The sequence below is a fragment of the Macaca nemestrina genome, chromosome 10, assembly GCF_043159975.1.
Source record: "Macaca nemestrina isolate mMacNem1 chromosome 10, mMacNem.hap1, whole genome shotgun sequence".
In the NCBI taxonomy this organism is placed as follows: Eukaryota; Metazoa; Chordata; class Mammalia; order Primates; family Cercopithecidae; genus Macaca; species Macaca nemestrina.
The window spans coordinates 61,737,518-61,759,168 of NC_092134.1; the positions used below are offsets into that span (position 1 = coordinate 61,737,518).

The window sequence follows — 21,651 nt, forward strand, 5'->3', positions numbered from 1 at the left end:
AAGTTTGGGTTTTTCTGTGATAGACATTTATATTCAATACCAATCACAAAAATTATCCTAATGGCAAAAAGCACTTACTGTGTGAAACTATCAGATTTTATTTACAATCCCTTTGAATCTAATCCAAAGGGATTGGTTTCAATTTTCTGAAATGTGCAAATATTTGAGTGATTTGAGTGCCAACATACATATACCACAGTCTCTGCCTTGAAGGAACATAGCAGATGAAAATGGACAGGTAGACCATTACATTATAATAAGATGATGATTTTATCCAAGTCATATATAAACAGGATTCAAGGAGAAAAGCACTTATGTCCCTTTGGTATGTTTAGGGATGGTGTCACACAAGAGAGGGGAGCATCCAAGGTAAGAATTGAAAGATGACAAAGAGTTTGCTCAGTGACTAAGCTAAAGGAAGGGCAATTTGTAAAGGTTTGTTTGGTGGTTAAGAAGAACATGAAAATAGGAAGTTCAAGAGAATGGAGAAGAGTTAGAAATAACACATTTTGGAGTGTTTGCTAAATAATTTATTAAACCAAAAATTCATCTGAGAAACAGACACCTCTTTAAAAAATTTTTTAATATAAAAATAGAGGTGAGGTCTCACTGTGTTGTCCAGGCTGGTCCCAAACTCCTGGCTATAAGTGATCCTCCTGCCTTGGCCTCCCAAAGTGTTGGGATTACAGGTGTGAGCCACTGCATCCAACCAATATGTGCCTTCTTGACATTAAACCCAAATATTTTGTTTTTTAAATGTTTGTAGTATAGATTTTAAAAGACTAGGGAGCAATTTGAAGATGGATTTGTTGTATTAGATCGAGCTCATTCTAACAGGGCCTTAGGGAGAGGGTGGGGAGCAATGAAGGCAGGAATAAATAAATGGAATACTGTTTACCAGCAACCTTGAGGACAGACACTATGTCTGTCTGGCACATCCTAGTTTGATCAGTGTCTCTTATGAGTGTTAAGATAGTATTTTTGGGCCAGGTACAGTGGCTCACACCTGTAATCCCAGTGATTTGGGAGGCCAAGGTGGGCGGATCACCTGAGGTTGGGAGTTCCAGACCAGCCTGACCAACATGGGGAAACCATGTCTCTACTAAAAATACAAAATTAGCTGGGCATGGTGGTGCGTGCCTGTGATCCCAGCTACTCAGGAGGCTGAGGCAGGAGAATCACTTGAACTCGGGAGGTGGAGGTTCTGGTGAGCTGAGATTGTGCCATTGCACTCCAGCCTGAGCAACCAGAGCGAAAATCTATCTCAACAAACAAACAAACAAACAAACAAAAAACATAGCATTTTTTGAATTACAGTATTCGAAACAATTTTTTTTTTTTTAAGACAGTCTCACACTATTGCCGGAGCTGGAGTGTAATGGCACAATCTCGGCTCATTGCAACCTCTGCCTCCTAGGTTCAAGCGATTCTCCTGCCTCAGCCTCCTGAGTAGCTGGGATTACAGGCACCCGCCACCACGCCTGGCTTATTTTTTGTATTTTTTAGCAGAGACGGAGTTTCACTATGTTGGCCAGGCTGGTCTGGAACTCCTGACCTTGTGATCCGCCCACCTCGGCCTCCCAAAGTGCTGGGATTACAGGTGTGAGCCACTGCGCCCGGCCCGAAATAATGTTTTAATCAGAAAAAAATTAATAAAATATCACAATCTTCTTTCCCTTTTGTTAGTAAAATTGTGCTTTGATAATGTCTTTTTTTTTTTTTTTTTTTAAGAGACAGGGTTGTACTCTGTTGCCCAGGCTGAAGTGCAGTGGTGCAATCATAGTTCACTGCAGCTTTGAACTCCTGGGATCAAGCAGTCCTCCTGCCTCAGCCTCCTGAGTAGCTAGGGGACTACGTCACATGCCTCCATGCCTGGCTAATTTTTATTTCATTATTTTTGTAGAGACGGGTGTCTCGCTAAGTTGCCCAGGCTGATCTTAAACTCCTGGCCTTAAGTGATCCACCCATCTTAGCCCCACAACATGCTGGGATTACAAGCACAAACCCCTGTACTTAGCCTGCAAATAAATTTTTGTGTGAGCCTCAAATTATGGTCAGGATAGAGATAGACTCTTACCATTTTTATAGCCCTTCATATATCTCGTCTAGATTGCCTAACCAGATCTAAAACAGTGCAAATAAACTATAATGTACATTTAGATATAACTTGAGCAACAAAAATGAAAATAACTTCTCTTCAAGGCTTTACATTATCTTTATTTGTTTTACCATTTGCTTCAGTTTAGGGAGAAGGACTTCACAGAAGTCTTTTAGGGGGTCAGTGTAAAAGAACTTTCACAGAAATATTTAGGTACATTTTTTAGAAATAACAGGCATGACAGTAATTTCCTTGGGGAAAAATGTTTAATATCACCATACTCAGAATACATTTTTGTGAATATGCAATTATTTAGTATACATTACAAAATCCTCAATTTTAGAAAGTTTCCAACTGTCTAAATATCAGAAGAATCCAATATTTTGGTACAAAGATGAAACATTTCCTATATTATAGCAAAATTAAAATCTACCCGTATTCTAACATTGAGAAATGAGATAAAACACAGTATTATAAAGTCTACTTTATAGGAAAGATCAAGTGACCTCAAAGACTTTACTATTTTCATATTTTAAGACACATGATTTGTCCTATTTTAGTAACCTGGTTCATATGTTAAACAAAGTGTAATGTGAACAGCAGAGAGGATTTGTTGGCAGAAGATCTATGTTCAATCTAGAACTATCTAGATCACAGACATTTCTATTCCTTGTGCAGGTTGGCACATAGTAAATGCCCAAATGAATAAAGAAATCGAATTAACAAAGATGTCTTCATGTGTAAATCAGAGGTAATACCACCTACCACACAGAATGTAAGGAAAAAGAGCACAAATAAATACCAAAGTGCTTTATAAAATTCTGAGTTATTTTAAAAATCTGTGTTCATAGGTTTGTTATTTTACACAAAATACCAAATTTCAAATGAACTCCAGTACTAGATTTTGATGTACTATTTTATTTATAGCTATGTTTTCCTTTTAACAAAGATACCATTAACACCACATTTGTTCAGTGTTCATTTTAAAGGGTAAAAATGTTGTCTTATAGCTCCTTCAATAAAACACCATAATTCAGGTCAAATGCCAATGTCCTGTACCTCCTTTGCTAAGTCAATATAAGGAGGAATCTGTTTTGTTTCAAAACAAAAGCATTTGATTATAAAAAGGTCTACAGTTTATAGTTCTTACTGAATTCCAATTCAACAGCATTTACCAAAGGGACTTTATAGCTATTTCTTTTGTAGCATTTATCATATTGTGTTATAAATATTACTTCTCTCAAGAGATAGAGCAACTTGAGGGCAGAAAATAATGTCATATTCCTTTGTATATCAAGTACCTAGCCTTTGGCTGGTTCTTTGTAGAGGTTGGTACCCAATAGACAGAGGACAAATAAACAGAAGATCTGTGTTGTGACCAGCAGAGGAAAAAAAGCTATTATAATTTCAGTTAGTTTTATGGTCAGGGTGATTAAAAAAAAACCTATTGAACTGAAAGCAGGATTTTAATAGACTCCTTTTAGGTTTTTCTCTGTGAATAAAGCTAGTTCAAAGGTAGACAAATGTATACTAATAAAACAATTTGATGCAAACAGTTTGGAGCATGTTGTCAGGACAGTAAAACGAAAATGACAGAGAAAACACAGAAAAGTTTACTCTAAAATTATTGAGTAGTAGTTTATTTAATACTGTCAAGTAACAATGAATGAAGATGAAGTAACCTTGTCAAAAAGTTGTTGTATTTTGCAATATTTTATTTTTATGATTTTTAAAATTTATTAAGATTTCAAGGTATTATTGTAGATGGGAACTGGGCTACGTAGTGTTTTGTATCTGGGGTGAAGGGTGAACTACATGAGAGTGGTTATACTTGGAAAAAATAGCTTTTATTCAAATGATTATTTGTCCAACTTATTTTGAGTTATAAGGTAGATGTGGTCAGTAAATGTTTGATGATGATTATATGCTGGTGAAAAGTTATTTGAAACCATACTAGAAAAAAATAAATATGTAATGACAATTCCAAGGAACTACATCTAATACTTAAGATAAAGATAAAATAACTAGCAAGATTTATAACATCCACAAAAAGATTTTCATAAATATCTGTTTTAAATACCTCATGGGCATTCTAAGAGACTTTTCCTACCTTTGCATTTCCTTGGGAGGCATTCCTTAGTAAAGAGAGTGCTAAAACTGTAAAAGAATTCTTACTAGGATCCAAGCAAATGCAATCCTAAACAGTTGGCAAAAAGAGGGATTTTTTTTTAAAATCATAAATTAGCTATTACTTTACAGAAAAGTTTTACAGCAATTTATGACTTAGGTTTATGCTACCTTCATATGTTAGTATCACCAGTTTGAATTAAATAAGTTGAGTTAAATAACTTGATTATATATTAACACATTTTTACATGATTTCAACAAAGGTGTTTGAAGCAAAGGGTTCCTATTAAACATTAGTGAAATAAAGCAAACCCTTTAATTGTTCAAGTGCCAATGATAAGAATAGTTCTGATACTTTTATTTTGTAAAATAATTAGCATTTGTATACCACTATCACAGACATACACATATTTCTATAGGGAACATTTAATTTCCCTTATGCACTATGGTTGCTTTATTTGTTTTTGCTGTTGTTGTTGTTGTTGTTTTAGAGACAGGGGTCTCACTCCATCGCCCAGGCTGGAGTGCAGTGGTGCAATCACAGCTCACCACAGCCTCAACCTCCTAGGTTCAAGTGATCTTCCCACCTTACCCTCCCAGGTAGCTGGGAACACAGGCATGCTGGTTGCTCTATTTCACTCACTAAAAAAGGAGATAAAAAGCAAGCTGATGTCTAAGATAAACTGATGCCATTTTAAGTTATTAATACAAATTGTGAAGATATAAGTAGTTTCCTGTGATTAAATTTTACTGTGGGTTTATGAAGAGGAAAAAAAAAATCCCACTATATTGATATACTATTTCTGAGGTACAGCATGCATTTAGAAAGTAGTTAAAAAGAAAACAAAAAACCTTAGGAGTTCTGGTTATCAATCAATACGTAAGCACCAATTTTGAAGTTGGAAATGTAAGGTTTTTATTATGAGAAAAAGAGGAGTATACATTTACTTAGCTAGGTCCTGAACTCTGAATTATTTTACAACGTTTTCTTAGGTGAATATTATCAGCTACTAGATTTTACTAGTTTAAAGTACTTGAGGCCTTACCTAGTTTAGATGACTCAATGGTACTTCACATTCAAATATTTTCAAAATATTTTACAACCTATTTTAAAATCTAATATTCTTACGAGAGAGGCCATGACAAGCTCACTTTTACTGGTAAAACAAAATACAGAACATTTTAATTTAAAAACTTGCCCTGTGCCTTTTTTTTCTATAAATTTTTCAAATCACAGTGCCAATTATAATTTAATACAAAACCCAGCAGTTTTAAGGTCATGTAAATGTTGGTTAACTGTTATTTAGCATCTTATTTAGAATGCAATATGCCAACTTTGGTACAGGAAAAAATTATTTTCTAATGTAAGTTAAACATATTACTTATCATAAGCGGTTCTTTTAATAGTAGTTTAAAAAGACAGAAACAAAAAACACCTTTCAAACATACAATTTATTGGCAAAAATTTTAAGTCCGTAATTCTAATGTAAGGCACTTCCATTCATTTTCAAATAAAAATTTCATACAAATTTTTTTATTCTTTTGTAATCAAGTCTTCACAAATTATACAGTAATGTTACTTCAAGTAAAACTTTATTAAATAATGCAATTTTGGCGTAAGTGCCATAATTATCTTTACTTCTGAAAAGAATGAAGGATAGGCATCAAGCTCTGTGCAAGCTAAACTGAAATGAAGGTACTCTTGGTCTGTTTTAGATTTAGACTCGGCAGTGTTTTATCTTGTTGATCTTGTTCAAGGATCTTAAAATCTTCCAAAGGAAGAGTGCTTAAGGCAGTTGGTAAAATGTGTTCTGATGTACCTTTAGGTAATACACTATTCGCTTCTAAATTCTTTACCAAACAAGTGGCTTTGATCCATCTTCGAGTTGCTCTGCGTTCCTTTTGTAGGCAAGTTTTCATTTTTCTTCTTAAGCTTGCTATTTCTTTTTCCAGTTTAATGATTCTCTTTTTTGCCTCCATAGGATTCCTAAAGGCATAGCTGTGTTCAAGTAGTACTTGCTGACTACTCATGTTTGATTTTAAATTAGATGGTCCAGCTGGGGAACAACTGTTGTTTTTCTTCAGAAGATTCCTTGACTTGAGTTTCTGAGCCGAATAAAATTAGAAGGTTGAACATAAATTATGAAATATCACAAATAAGCAAATAGTGTCCAGTTTTGGATAACAGAGTATTTAAACTGTTCTTTTAAAAGTCAATATCAAAACCTTAATAGGAAACAGCAGCAGCCATCTCATGTAATCCAAGATTAAGTTTTTTAACTGGCTGAATAAACTCTAGTCACCTACTTCTTTTTGTCCCATATCCAGAGAGATTCAAACATTGATTTGGAAATAGACAATGGACGTCCAAGGTTTTTTCCAAATTATTGACTGTGATTCTATAGAGACTTTAAAGATCCTTTGCAATTTACTAAGGTCAATTTAGAATATATGTAGATATTATTTATGATATTAATTTGATCCCCTTTTAATTAAATACCATTTTCTCAATCTGATGAATATTTTAGAACCAGGGTCCTACTTAATGAAAACTGAAGGATCTGGAGAAATATATTCTTAAGTACCAAGTTTCTAAATATATTTACCTATTCATTTTTGATAGTTACATATGTCTTCAAGGATTTAAAATCTGGCTAGGAACATTTGCCAAAATCAGGAGATTTGTTTTGCTTTTATCTCTTTCATTCAAATGGTCATCAAGTCCTGTTAATTCTACCCACTAAATATTCCCACCATGAATCCTCTCCTCTCCGTCATTCTTTTTTTTCCTTTCTCTGTTCCACAGTAAGGCTGAACACTGTCATTCTCGATGTCACTACTTACACTGGGCCTCTATCATATCTGTTCTGACTGTATTATTCTTTATTGATCTCTGCACTTCATTTTGATCCTCATTAATCCACATTCTGCCATGAGAATAATTTTTCTAGAATATTTGACATTTCTATTCTGGCCAAATTATTCTTTGCCTACCTATTATCTCAAGGGAAAAAAAATCTTTACATGGCATACTACACAATTTAGGATCTCACCCCATTCTGCAATTCACCATCTTGATTTATACTCCAGCAATACTAAGCCACTGAGAGTTTCCAGATTATATCATATCCTCATAAGTCTGTGTCTTTTATTCATAAACATTTATTGAAACACATACTATGAATTCCTGGGGACACAACACTGAACAAATAAGACAATATGGTTCCTATCCTCATGAAACCTGTTAGTCCCTCTGCCTAGGGAATTGACAGGGACTCTTTTTTGATCTTTGTATCTCTAGCACTGAGCTTAGATTCTGGCATAATGGAAAGTTTCCTTGTATTTATTAAATAAATAATCAAAATGTCAAAAATAAGGTACATTTCAAATTCAGTATTTGAGTATATACTATGTCCCAGACACTGTTTGAGGTGCTGAGGATTCACACACGAAAAAGACTAAGTTCTTGCCCTCCTGGAGCTTTTCTAACATCAGTGGTAATTAGCTTACCACAATCTGGTCTCCCATTCAGATTTTAACTCATACATTTAAAAGTTTAACTGTTACAAACAAGAGAAACAGTAGTTTTTCCTCTCTCAGAGGAAAACATGTTTGTCCTGCCTTTCAAAGCTAAACTATTTGTGTTCATTTTACCCTTTCTTACCCTTGGTGACCCTGTCTTTCCCAGCTAGGTTTTCCTCTCTGGTCAGATCTTCCCTAACTAGATAAAACATTGTTTTAATTCATTCGTCTTATATCTTAATTCTTTCATTTTTTAATTTTACTTTTTTTGCTTCATTTTTTCTTCATTCTTTCCTTTTAAATATCAGTTGCTAACATTTCCTACTCACCCCTTAGCCCACTGGTTTTTGATCTCATCATGCAACTGTAATTATTCTGTGCAAAGCCAAGATCCCTTTCCTCTGTTTTAAATTCCCAAGGCTTTAAAGCCCGCTCTAAATGCCCAAGCTCTCTGAAGATTTCTGTTATGTCTGCCTCCCTCTGAACTTACATTCTTTGGTGTAACTCTGGCTGTGCTGCTCTTAAAGTACTTTACACATGTTATTTGTATGTCATTTTAAAATCAGAACACAGTGATGCTGGAAGTTTCATTACTTATATGATTTTTCAGTTTTACCAATGGTACAATTATTAATAATAATTGGTAATAATGTAAAATTCCAATATAGTAAAACAATTTGGATTGGGGAAAGAATATTGGAGTCAGGAGACCCAAACTCTGATTCTGGCCTGTACCTTTACTGTACAAAAGGAAGGTCTGCAACTTTTTTGAGGCATATCACTATAAATGAATCTCAGTTAATAACTGCATAAACAAAAAGGAATGGGTTCTAAAAATGGTTTTAAAAACAGGAGAGTAACATTACCTACCATAGACTTTATATGGGTACAAAAATCAAAAATGGTTGGAACAGCATCCATTTTAAGTCTTCGAGTTTGTCCTGTTAGGTCAAAACAGGAGGCTTCAAAGTGCTTTGAACAAAGAAATGTGTGTTTTCCTGGCACAAAATTTTTGCGCCTAACCAGGCGAACCCATTCTTTTCTTCTTTTAGGATCCAAAGGAAACCTTAAACAAAAAAAAATATGCAACTCAAGTTCCAACTATCATAATTCTGGTTGCACCTAAATGATTAAAAGAAATTTCGAAGATGATTAAAAGTGTGTCCCATTTACATAGAAAATGTTAAACTCACAATATCCAGACACTGAAACAGAAACCAATTCATGGTAATGTTTTATAAGTTTGAAAAACTTAGTCAGAAACTGACTTGAGTCGTTGTATATTTCAGGGCTTTTAAAAAGAGACACTTCTTCCCAATTAGCCCTTAATCTGGGCAGTAAAATAAAACATGACTAAACTGATTTAGATCAAGTTTAAGTAGAACCATTATAAGCAGGAATAATTTCACCATGCTTTAATCTGCTGCTGATATATGTAGTCCAGAAAAATCAGGTATCTAAAGATTAAATTTTGTCAAGGAAAGCCTAGGCAGATGCCAGTACTCCTTCCTCTATGTCCCATCATTATGACACTTACCACATTATTTTGTAATTTTTCCATTTTAATTTCCAATGACATAAAGATTATAAATTTCTTGAGGACAGGGATCATTATATCTTGGCATGTATTTATCTTTGACACTTAGCACAATGCTTTGCAAACAGCAGGGATTCAACAAAATTTGCTAAATTAATACAAATACAGAATAATAATATTCTGTATGTAAACAACAAATATTTTTTAAAAGTCAACTCTTTAATTATGTAGTGCAGCAGAAAGCAAACTTACAAAAATGTAAAATGCTTTGTAGCAATGTTTTTCCTTTCATATTTCAAGTATAAAATACAGTTGACGCTTTAACAACATGGGTTTGAACTACACAGGTCCAATTATATGTGCATTTTTTTCAATAAATATATTGGAATTTGAAACAATTGGAAAAAACTTGCAGACAAACCATGTAGCCTGGAAACATCGAAAAAATTAAGAAAAAGGTATGTCATTAATATATAAAATATATGTAGATGCCAGTCTATTTTATCATTTACTACCATAAAATGTACACATACTAGTCTATTTTGTCATTTACTACCGTGAAATACATAGATTTTAAAAAGTTAAAATTATCAAATTTTGCAGACTGTACATGGCATCATTCAGTCCAGAAGAATGTAAACAAATGCAAAGATGCAGTATAATGATAACTGCATAAAACCAACTGTAGTACATACTGTACTACTGTAATAATTTCATAGCCATCTTCTATTGTGGTGAGCTCAATAAGTGCTGTTGAGTACCCACTTAAAGTGCCATGTGATGCTAATTATCTCTGTCTGAGCAATTTGTCTCTCCAGTAAGTTGTGTATCATGGCAGAAAGTGATTTCTCGCAGTTCTTGCATATTTTTCATTGTATTTAGTGCAATATCATAAACCTTAAATAATACCATGATACCCATATGAAGTGCCATTAGTGATGATGGATGTGCTCTAAGAAGCAGAGTCATGACAATACAAGAAAAATTTGAATTGCTTGAGGGATATATATATATCCCCCATAGATTTAGGTGTGCAGCTGTGGTTGCCTGCCATTTCAAAATAAATAAATCCAGGACCATTGTTAAAAAAAAAAAATTGTCAAGCTGTTGCTACAGCTATGCCAGCAGGTACAAAGATCTTGTACTTTTTGTGAAATATCTTTCTATTCTGTATTGGAAATGCAGCTTTTATATGAGTGCACAATTGCTGTAAGAAAGTCATACCTATATTCCAGGACTACAGGTAGTTTTTTTTTTAGAAAGAAAATTTTTTAGAAAAATCATATTAGAGTTTATATAGAACTCTGGAGAAAAAGTGAGGTTGTCATATGATAAAACAAAAGGAAGGTGAATGATCTGAAGCTGCAATTTAATGCCATCAGAGGATGTTTGATAATTTTAGAAAGAGGTTTGGCTTAAAAAATGTCAAGATAAGAGAGAAACAGCTTCTGCTGACCAAGAGGCTGCAGATGTTCCCCGATGCCATTAAGACCATTCAAGAGAAAGGCTATCTGTCTAAACAGGTTTTTGATGCAGACAAAAATGCCCTTTCTTGGAAAAAAATGCCACAAAGGATATTTATTAGTAAGGAAGAGACGCAAACATCAGGACTTAAGGCAAGAAGGCATAGGCTAACACTGTTTTGTACAAATGCAGTTGGGTTTATATCAATTCTGCCCTTATCTACAAACCTGCTAAACCCTGAGCCTTGAAAAAGAAAGATAAACACCAGCTGCCAGTCTTTTTGTTGTAAAATGAGAGGCCTGGACACTGAGAACCCTTTTTCTGGATTGGTTCCATTAAATTTAGGAAGCACGTTGCCAGTAATGTACTGCCTTTTAAAGTTCTTTCCATTTTGGACAATGCCCCTGGCCACCAAGATCCGTGAGTCCAACACAGAAGGTGTCAAAGTGGTCTATTTGCCCTCAAATTCAATGTCTTTAATTCAACTTCTAGATCAGAGGGTCACAAGTTTTAAGGATCATTACACATGGTACTCTATGGAAAGGATTGCCAACGTGATGGAAAAAAACCCCAACAAAGATAGAAAACATTATGAAAGTATACAAGGACTGCACCATTGAAAATTATTACAGAAAAAGTGGTGAAAGACACCAAGCCCAAAACAATAAATTCCTGTTAAAGAAAACTGTGTATTTGTGTGTGACCTCACAGTCTTTATGACAGAGCTGATAAGGGAAATCATGAAAGAGATTGTTGATATGGCAAAAAAGGTGGACAATGACAGGTTTCAAGATATAGATCTTAAAGAAATTCAAGAACTGATTGAAGACACCACACCAGAGGAATTAACAGAAGACTGCTTGATGGAGCTGAGTGCTTCTGAACCACTGCCAGATGATGAGGAAGAAGTTGTAGAAGAAGCAATGCCAGAAAAATTGACATTAGAAAATCTGGCAGAAGGGTTCTGATTATTTAAGACTGCTTTTGACTTCTTTTATGACATGGACCCTTCTATAACAGGGTCACTGAAACTAAAGCAAACAGGGAAGAAGGATCGGTACGATATAGAACCATTTTTAGAGAAATGAAAAAGAGTAAGACAGAAATTATGATATATTTCCATAAAGTTAGACCGAGTGTGCCTGCCTTTCCTGCCTCCCCTTCCACCTCTTTCACCTTTGCCATGCCTGAGGCAGCAAAACCAACCCCCCTCTTCCTCCTCCTCCTCAGCCTACTCAATGTGAAAACAACAAGGATGAATACCTTTATAGTGATCCACTTCCACGTAATCAATAGTAAATATATTTTCTCTTAAGATTTTTTTTTTCTTTTTTTGAGACAGAGTTTTGCTCTCGTTGCCCAGGCTGGAGTGCAATGGCGCCATCTCGGCTCACTGCAACCCCCACCTCCCAGGTTCAAGTGATTCTCCTGCCTCAGCCTTCTGAGTAGCTGAGATTACAGGCACCTGCCACCACGCCCGCCTAATTTTTGTATTTTTAATAGAGACGGGGTTTCACCATGTTGGCCAGGCTGGTCTCGAACTCCTGACCTCAGGTGACCCACTTGCCTCGGGCTCCCAAAGTGTTGGGATTACAGGGGTGAGTCACCATGCCTGGCAGGATTTTCTTAATAACATTTTCTTTTCTCTGGCTTACTTTATTGTAAGAATACTGTATAGAACACATGTAACATAAAAAATGTGTTGATTGTTTGTGTTATTGTTTAAGGCTATTAGTTCAATTTGGGGGGAATCAAAAGTCATACTCTGATTTTCGACTCTGTGGTGAGGGAGCTTCTGCACCCCTAAACCCTGTATTGTTCAAGGGTCAACTATATACTGATATGCATCCAGTGTGTACCTGTTAAGGAAGAGACAAATATAAGGGGCTCTCTCTAAAAATTATACCGGTAACTTGGAAATATAAGAATCAACAGTCGCATGTAGTCAGCTTGTGTAAAACTCTTTGGTTTGACTACATTATCCTTTAGATATTAATTATGAAATCACTGGTGCTTAAAAAGAACCACAAAATCCAAGTTAGAAGATCATGTGGTTCAGAAGCCCCCAAATGCAGCCTCATTAGGTAACAGCTTTGGGTATATCGCATATACTAGGTTTGCTAACATTACCAGCAATGAGGGGCACAAAGAAATGAATGTCTGGATTTACAGTCAACACTCTCCCATCTTCTGTCTCCATCCCCCTCAACCCTATAGGCACCCTGATCTGAAGATACTAACATCGGTGTATCACTCCACAATTCACATATGCATTTTTTTTCTATTTTACAAGAAAATAGAGGTTTTTTTTGTTTTTTTTTTTTTTTTTTTGAGACGGAGTTTCACTCTTGTTGCCAAGGCTGGAGGGCAGTGGCAGGATCTCAGCTCACTGCAACCTCTGCGTCCCGGGTTCAAGCGATTCTCCTGCCTCAGCCTCCTGAGTAGTTAGGATCACAGGTGCCCGCCACACCTGGCTAATTTTTTTTTTTTTTTTTTTTTTTTGTATTTTTAGTAGAGACGGTGTTTCCCATGTTGGCTAGGCTGGTCTCGAACTCTTGACCTCAGGTGATCCACCTGCCTTGGCCTCCTAAAGTGCTAGGATTACAGGCGTGAGCCACCGCGCCTGGCTGAATAATTTTCTGATAACTTATTTACTCTGCCTAGCCTCACCTCTTAACAACAATCTAGTCTCATTTCAAAGATCTCTGTCCCAGTATTTGACAGTTTGGAAATATTTCCTAAAGACTAAGCAAAAAATAAGGCTTTAAACATATTTCTTCTTGTCAGGGCCTCGATAAAGACTCAATAAATAAGTACTATCATTGTATTATTATTTGTGTAAGACTCTTCCACTCTAAGACTGCCTTTCAGATATTATTCAGGTCCTTAATTCTCTTTCTTTTAAAGCTCTTTTTAAAACTAGCTCCTTAATTAGGAAATCAATGCCTTGAATCAAACCTTAACTTGACCAGATTCTACTTAAGACTGTTAAGGAATCCTATCTTATTAAGGAAGTTTTCCATGATCAGAAGACTGGGTTAGATGTTGCTATAGCACTGATATCACAGTTTTTTGGTTACTTTTCTATCTTTCCCACTGGACTGTAAGTTTCTCTAGGGTAGGAGCTATGTTTTTCACTGCTTTGTCCCTTAGTTTAGCATAGTATCTAGCATAGTACCTGTTACGCACTCAATGAACTTTTCTGAATCAATGAATCAATGAACTAATGAGGTTAATTTGGCACTACTAGTCTTTAGATTTTTAGATTCATAACAGGATATGAATAATCAATGATTTTATATTTAATTTTGGTGTAATGTTTTTGTACAGCACTAACCTTGACCATGTTTTGGATGTGTTGTTTGGACTTTTCTCAGCACATTCAAAGAGTGGGAGATATAGCCATAAGCTAAATTTAGGTTCACCTTAATTTAATAATAAATCATCACATAAATATGATGAAATTAATATTATGGTAAGAGAAGGATATATTCTTATCTATACAGTAACAGAACCAGGCTCTTACAAATATTTGATGTTTTGAAAAGTCACTCAGTAGTTTAAACAGTGCTATTTTGTGTGCATCTTCAATAATCAGTTGAATGCCTCATACATTCCAAGCACTGTCCTAGGCACTGAAGACACAGTAGTAAACAAAATAGACACAGTACTTCTCTTCCATGAGTGTATACTGTAATGGGGAAGGTAGGGAATCAACTAGCTGGATGCAATGGAACAGTGGCCACTGTCTCTGGACTCAAACCAGGGCACCAATCCTTGCTCCTCTGCATAATATCTGGGTGACTTTAGGCAAGTTAACCTTTTTGGGTCTCCTTTTTATCATATATAAAGTGGTGATAAGAATGGCGCCTAGTGTGGTCATAAGGATTAAATGAAAAAATGTCAGTAAATGCTTAGCCCAGTGCACAGTACCTGCTAAATACTAAATAAATGCTATTTATTATTATAATAAAAGTAACTACAAGTGTCCATGAGTCTTATAAAAGGGTAAGTACAAGATTGTATGGAATCATAAAACAGGAAGAGCTAGTCTAGTCAGGAGGCCCTAAAAATTATAGGAATCAGCTAGGAAAGTTAGGGTGGGTCAGTAGAGTGTTAAGAATATCTTGGGGACAGAGAATAGTGTTATGAAACAACGCTGGAGGACCTTCTAAGTCAAAGAGTAATTTTGAACCTTGTCCACCTTATGCAAAATGGCAATTGTAAGCCATTAAAAGGCTGAATTGTGAGAGCTGATTGTTAACAGAAAATCTGTGAGCCAGTTGTTAAACACAGCCATTATTAAAATTAAATTAATATAAAGTTGCAATTAAATAAATTAAAATGAAAAGGTAATGAATACCAAAATCCCCAAATTTCCTAGTGATTTTACTGTTACCTTTACTCTTAAGGTTGTCTGTTTTATCTGTATGGTGGAAGTACTACAGAATAGTGTGAGACTGCACATCTCTTCCCAACTCCATAATCAGTGATGTTATATTGATAGCTTGAAACTAGACTTGGTAGTAGTATTTACATCATAGAAGGTGGGGAAACACTACAAATCAGGGCTTTTTCCCCTCCCTAGAGAACCATTTATTAAATATTTAGCAACATACTATTGATTATAGAAGAGTGGCTAGGAGTGCATGGATGGAAACAGTGAGCCAGTTAAAAGCCTACTGTAATAATCTAATCAAGGGGTAATGGTGAGAAGTCAAGGGAGGAAGACTTCCAAGTTTCCAGATGGGTAGTGTCTTCATTTACTGAGAAACAGAGTACAGGAAGTGGGGGTATGTTTGGGGAAGGGCAGTTTGTCAATATAGATAACAAATCTGGGTAACTAAAAGACCAGAGAAATACTGAGTAGACACTTGCCTATAGGTCTAGAACTCATTAGACAGAGATGGACTGGAGATACTGATTTGGGAGGCATCAACAAGTAGATGCTGAGACCACAGAACAGCTGAAATTATTTTGATATGAGTTTGAAGACCTGGGTTAAGGAGTAGAGAGAAGAGTAGCAAAGGAGATTGAAGACAGGCCAAAAAAGTAAGAAGATAATCATAAAATTAGTGTCAATTAATTTAAAAGTAGAGAGTATTTCAAGGAGGAAATGATCACACACCATGAAAAATGAATGTAGAGAGACATAAAGGTCATGTTAGCAAGAGCAATTTCAGATTACTGGGGAGACTTAAGACTAGAGTTGGCTAAGAGGTAAAAAAGATAGAGACAGTAAGTTTAGGCAAAATAACTTGCACATGGAGATACAGAAGTCTACTAATGGCCAGGCGCAGTGGCTTATGCCTGTAATCCCAGCACTTTGGGAAGCCGAGGCAGGTGGATCACGAGGTCAGGAGTTCAAGACCAGCCTGGCCAATATGGTGAAACCCAGTCTCTTCTAAAAAAATATAAAAATTAGCCAGGCATGTGGGCATGCACCTGTAGTCCCAGCGATTTGGGAGGCTGAGGCAGGAGAATCGCTGGAACCCAGAAGGTGGAGGTTGCAGTGAGCCGAGATCGCACCACTGTACTCCAGCCTGGGTGACAGAATGAGACTCTATCTCAAAAAAAAAAAAAAAAGTCTACTCATGTCCCAGTAGTAAAGGAGTGAATCAATTGAACCTGGTTTGTATTTATGAAATAGGAATGTATTTTTATTATAATGAATACTATTTTAAGACCTAAATTTCTGAGGTTACACATGAAAATATTCAATTCATAGGCAAGTTTTATGCATGTTATTGTACCACCATCCATCTTTTTTTTGTTTTTTCTTGACCCTGGCAATACAGGGTCTCACTGTATTGCCCAGGCTGGAGTACAGTGGCACAATCACAGCTCAGTGCAGCCTAAACTTCCCCAGTTCAGGCAGTCCTCCCACCTCAGCCTCCCAAGTAGCTGGGACTACAGGCACGCGTCACCACGGCCAGCTAATTTTTTGTATTTTTTTGTAAAGACGAAGTTTCACCATGTTTTCTAGGCTGGTCTCAAACTCCTGGGCTCAAGTGATCAGCCCACCCTGGCCTCCCGAAGTGCTGGGATTACAGGTGTGAGCCAACACACTGGGTTAAACATTGTTATTGGTGTCTGGACTACCCTCTCTCATCTATCCTAATTACTAAATTCAGTAGTTTCTCCTAGAACATTTCTCAAATCTGTCCCCTCCTCTCCAATTCTACTCTAATATCACCCTAGTCTAGAAAATTGGGTGGACTTTCCTTGTTTTATTTACTACAGCTTCCTAACTAGTTTTTCTCTGTCAGCTCACACCTTCTCTAATCCAATGCTGATTGTGCCAGCAACTGAGTACAGGGTTTAGTTTAGTTGACGTTGTAACAAGATTTCCCTGTGAAGGAAAAAATAGGTACATTAATATTCTGTAATAAGTTCCTTTCTCATCAAGTTCATTCCCGATGATGCTTGACCAGCACTTTCAGTAACACTACGATTCTCTACACTGCAACCAGAGGACTTTTTAATATGCAAATCTAATCGTGCCATTCTTTTTTTAAACCCTCCATGGCTTCTTAAGTACTCTTAGGATAAAACAGAAAATACTTAAGTAGCATACAGGACCAAATCTGTCATCCTTCGGTCTCATTTGAAATATCACATCCTTTGAGAAGTGTTCTTTGACTTTCCAAGACTAAGTCAGGTTTCTTTTGTGGCACTTAATTATAATGATTTATGTCTTTCTCCACCACTAAATTCTAAACTCCAGGAGGATTAGAACTTTCTGGATCCTTAGCACAATGTCAGGTAATTAGGAACTCCGTACATACTTGATGGATGAATGAACAAAGCACTACATATGCATGAACTAGTTTAAAAACAGAAACATCACAAGATTTTTTTTTAGTGGCAGCTTTTAATAAAAGTACAGTTCGTAATAGTGAGGTAGGGAAAAAGGTCAAGGATATAATTTCTACATACTAACATCACATACGTTGTTAGGTATATAAAAATCAGGACCGGTGTCACTTAACTTTTTAATGTGTCTTTTCTTGAGGCACGTGGCAGGCACTTGCAGAGAAGGTAAACATTTACAGAGTACCTGTTATTTTCCAAGCATTGTTCAAAGTGCTTTCAAGAGTTCTGGTTTGACAGAACTAAAGAATTTTGATTTTTCTTCCAGCAAACAAAAGAAAACCTAGGTTCTTTTTATTACTCTGTTCTAGTAAGAACAGAAAGGTTATCTTTTGCACTTTAATTAACATCGCTTAATTCCATGGCTATCAAAGATGACTCAATTCCTCCGCAGAATTACTATGTGACTATTAGAAATCTAAATGCCTCCCAAGTCAATTCATCTAGTGAGAATTTCCTAATTTTAACGGGAACACAGCAGGCTTTTACGGTGATTGCAGATTGAATGGGAAGATCTCTTTCTCCCTTACGGCGTCATTCATGTCAAGACCCGGTCTAACAGAGGAATAAAAGAGTAGAAAATTACGATATCCTCCTGTTACTTTTTTACTAAGGGGTAATCACCAAACAGTACTTGGATTTCTTTTAGAAAATGAGTAAAGCTTCCCCGAAAGCAGGGAAAAATTGGGCAGATTTGAGAAAAACAAAGGACGTATGATGCTTCCCTGCTACCAGCTGGGAAAGTTATTAGAATTAAGAGAATCCTCCTGTTCCTTCCACACAAGCGATAGCCAGAATAGGAACTCCAGTTTCCGTCACCCCCACTCCCTGCCCAGGTTACCTGTGGAAGCTGATGTTAATGTGCTTGTTGTAGGTAGTGGCACAGCCCGCCGCGGCGCAATTGGTCGGCATTTCCCTTTCCCACTCATTCAGCGCCCTTAAGTCTCTACTGAGGCGCTGGCTGCTAAGCTTCCTTCGGGCAGAGGCTGGACAATCGAGGCAGGCGTGCCTTAATCGTGAGAGCTTAGTCGTGAGAGCGGAGTGGGAAGAAGGGGTGTGTATATGGGGGCGGAGGCGAGGGAGGGTCAGCCTTCCCTTTCTCTTTATTAATATGGCGGACTAGAGCCCACAGAACTGGCCCTCCTGGAGCTCTAGTCGCCTTCGCTTGACTTCACCAACATGGCGGACACAACCCGTTCTTTCTCCCCGCCCCCAAAAGGGAGCGGATCTACTGCGTTTCTTCGGCAGCGGTCCTCACAGCAATTAAAAGGAAGTGTTTTCCCCTCCGATTACTATAAATTATAAGAGTTTTACAATAAAACTCTCTCAAGGATGCAACTAAGAGCAGCTCCACCTACTTCTGCATGCACCCAGCTGTAGCAGGCCAGGTCCTGCAGTGGGTGTGACCCGTAGACCGGAAGAGTGAACCCGAAAAAAGAAGAAAGACTACAAATCCTAGTGAGTATCGAGTGGTGTTATTATCGCGTGAACTGTGAGCCTTTGTTTCCTGCGTGTCGCAGGAAGTGACGTTTCGGGTACAGCCGCTACCAGAGTCCCTTTCTCGCGAGGCGGAAGAACCCCGATCGCTGAGGAGCAAGGGGGCGCTAGGAAAAGGAACTGGGTTGCGACGGTCCGGCGAGAGAGAGCTGGGGTGCGGGGAAGTTGGGGAACAGAGGCCGCTAGGTGTCCGAGTAGGGTAAGACCGCACCGACCCGGCAGAAACGAGGCAATTGTCGGGCGGATCCCCGGACGAAGAGCTAAGGTTGTGTGGAAGGCGCTGCTCCCCGGATGGCGACCGCAGATACTCCGGCCCCGGCCTCCAGTGGCCTCTCGCCGAAGGAAGAAGGGGAGCTGGAAGATGGGGAGATCAGTGACGACGATAATAACAGCCAGATACGGAGCCGGAGCAGCAGCAGCAGCAGTGGCGGCGGGCTGTTACCCTATCCGCGGCGAAGGCCTCCTCACTCGGCTCGGGGCGGTGGATCCGGCGGAGGCGGTGGCTCTTCCTCGTCATCGTCCTCTTCTCAGCAGCAGCTGAGGAATTTCTCACGCTCGCGGCACGCGTCTGAGCGGGGCCACCTCAGGGGACCCAGCAGCTACCGACCCAAAGAACCATTCCGGTCTCATCCGCCCTCTGTACGGATGCCTTCGAGTTCACTGTCCGAAAGCAGTCCCCGGCCGTCTTTCTGGGAGCGGAGCCACCTCGCCTTGGACCGTTTCCGCTTTCGAGGCAGGCCTTACCGGGGTGGGAGTCGCTGGAGTCGGGGGCGAGGAGTGGGTGAGCGAGGAGGCAAGCCGGGGTGCAGACCCCCTCTGGGAGGAGGAGCAGGATCCGGGTTCAGCAGCAGTCAGAGCTGGCGAGAGCCCTCTCCACCTCGGAAGAGCTGTATCCTTAACGTGGCGGTCGGCGCTGGGTGTGTCACTTACCAAAGTTCCCTTTAGCGTCATTACTAGGTCTGTGAGACGAGTGTAACTTTGAATCATCAGAACCGCTGATTTCTCCCTGTGTCAGTATACTTAAAGTAAGTTGTTCTTTGGTAATTCCCCGTGTGTCACACTATAGCGTTATTGTTAAGACTGCTTCATTGGATATATTAACGTGCTATGGACTGGGTTAAGCTAATGAAATCCAAGACAGTTAAGTCTGATTTGTAATAATACCTTAGAAGCCCGACTTTCATTAGCATTTGTATTTTTGCTGGGACAGAAACTTTGTATTTTTTGTGAAGTTGACATATTGTTAGAGAAAAAAATATTCATAACCAGTTTGGGGAATACTGTTGCTTTATCATATTGCGGTTTGACATTGAAAATTGTAAAAGTTTCAGTCTGCGCAGTCCTGCACTATTTTTGTGATGCTGTTTTTATCTTGATTTATTCCGGTTGCTGCCTTTTAAATTGCGGGGGGCAGGGAGGGGAGGTTAAAAAAAAACACTCTGGTGTCTTTAACAGGTCCGTTTCAGAGCTTTTTGATTCATTTGATCTTTTTGGAACGCTTTACCTCCTTTACGTTTGTATCTGTGTTCACTTTTGCGCATTGTGTAACTCTTCGTGCTGACTAAATGAGGGCCAGAAAGAGAAAGATAAACTTATCAGCATTTTTATTTTAATACGTTAGAGTGGAGGAATGTGTATGCGAGGGTGGAGATTACGGATACTTTGAGAAAGGAAATAGTAACATACCAGATTTTTGCTACTTCTAACCTTATTCTCAGTTTTAAACATTACTGAGTTTACTCAGGATTTATACAGAGGAATCAGTCATCCGAAGGTTTCCTGTTTTATAATGGGTTTGTAAAACACTATCTTGACTTACACTGTGACCATTGCAAAAGTTTAAAGACTTTCATTACTGGTTGTAATTCCCATAGTGTGATTTTTAATTTCGTCATTATATATGAAACTTAAAAGTAATGACAGTTATTTGGAAGACAATCAGAATTACTTTTATAGAACACTTAGGTCCAGAATAGGTCTTTCTCAAATGTCATGATGTAAAAGGGGCAAGGAATGTACATTTAGGTAAGAAACAGCAGCTTCTGATGCTAGTCCCCTGAAAAACCTTACTTCTGCAACGAAAAGTTGGGTTAGGAACATTTTAGGATTGTTTCAGAGAAAATCATGTAGGCGCTGGGCGTGGTGGCTCACGCCTGTAATCCCAACATTTTGGGAGACCAAGGCGGCGGATCACTTGAGATCAGGAATTCGAGACCAGCCTGGCCAACATGGTGAAACCTTGTCTCTACTAAAAATAAAAAAGTTAGCCAGCGTGGCATTGGGCGCCTGTATTTCCAGCTACCCGGGAGGCTGAGGCAGGAGAATCGCTTGAGCTCGGGAGGCGGAGTTTTAGTGAGCAGAGATTGCACCTCTGCACTCCATCCTGCGCGGTAAAGCGAGACTCCGTTTCAAAAAAAGAAAAGAAAAGAAAATTATATAGATATTTAACTTTTTAAAAGCCAGCACATGGTTCTTCCAAGAAGGTTAGAAAACCTCTGTCCACGGTGTTTCTTAATCCATGGATTTGTAGTCT

The 21,651-nt window shown here is 37.9% G+C and overlaps 2 protein-coding genes across 2 annotated transcripts in view; one reads left to right on the forward strand and one right to left on the reverse strand.

Annotated features, from left to right (window-relative positions):
• Positions 1-2,186: 2,186 nt before the first annotated feature.
• On the reverse strand, positions 2,187-19,055 carry LOC105473370 (THAP domain containing 2). The gene is made up of 3 exons (XM_011727158.2): positions 18,463-19,055; positions 8,618-8,813; positions 2,187-6,331 (listed from the first exon to the last, which is right to left on the reverse strand). Exons 1-3 carry the CDS (start codon positions 18,531-18,533, stop codon positions 5,906-5,908), a joined length of 693 nt encoding a protein of 230 aa, XP_011725460.1. The 5' UTR covers positions 18,534-19,055; the 3' UTR covers positions 2,187-5,905.
• A 133-nt stretch (positions 19,056-19,188) lies between these two features.
• LOC105473369 (zinc finger C3H1-type containing) overlaps positions 19,189-21,651 on the forward strand; it is a 55,491-nt gene continuing 53,028 nt past the window's right edge. The window contains exon 1 of the mRNA XM_011727157.2: positions 19,189-20,007. Coding sequence (XP_011725459.2) covers positions 19,410-20,007 — 598 coding nt within the window. The 5' untranslated portion in view covers positions 19,189-19,409. The remainder of the gene's footprint in view (positions 20,008-21,651) is intronic.

Bases quoted from the DNA above. Each gene is read 5' to 3' on its own strand.
- LOC105473370 (XM_011727158.2), bottom strand. From the start codon at position 18,533: ATGCCGACCAATTGCGCCGCGGCGGGCTGTGCCACTACCTACAACAAG. The intron at 8,814-18,462 runs GTAACCTGGGCA...TTTTTGTTTAAG, and splicing joins ATTAACATCAGCTTCCACAG to GTTTCCTTTGGATCCTAAAA. The intron at 6,332-8,617 runs GTAGGTAATGTT...TATTCGGCTCAG, and splicing joins GTACCCATATAAAGTCTATG to AAACTCAAGTCAAGGAATCT.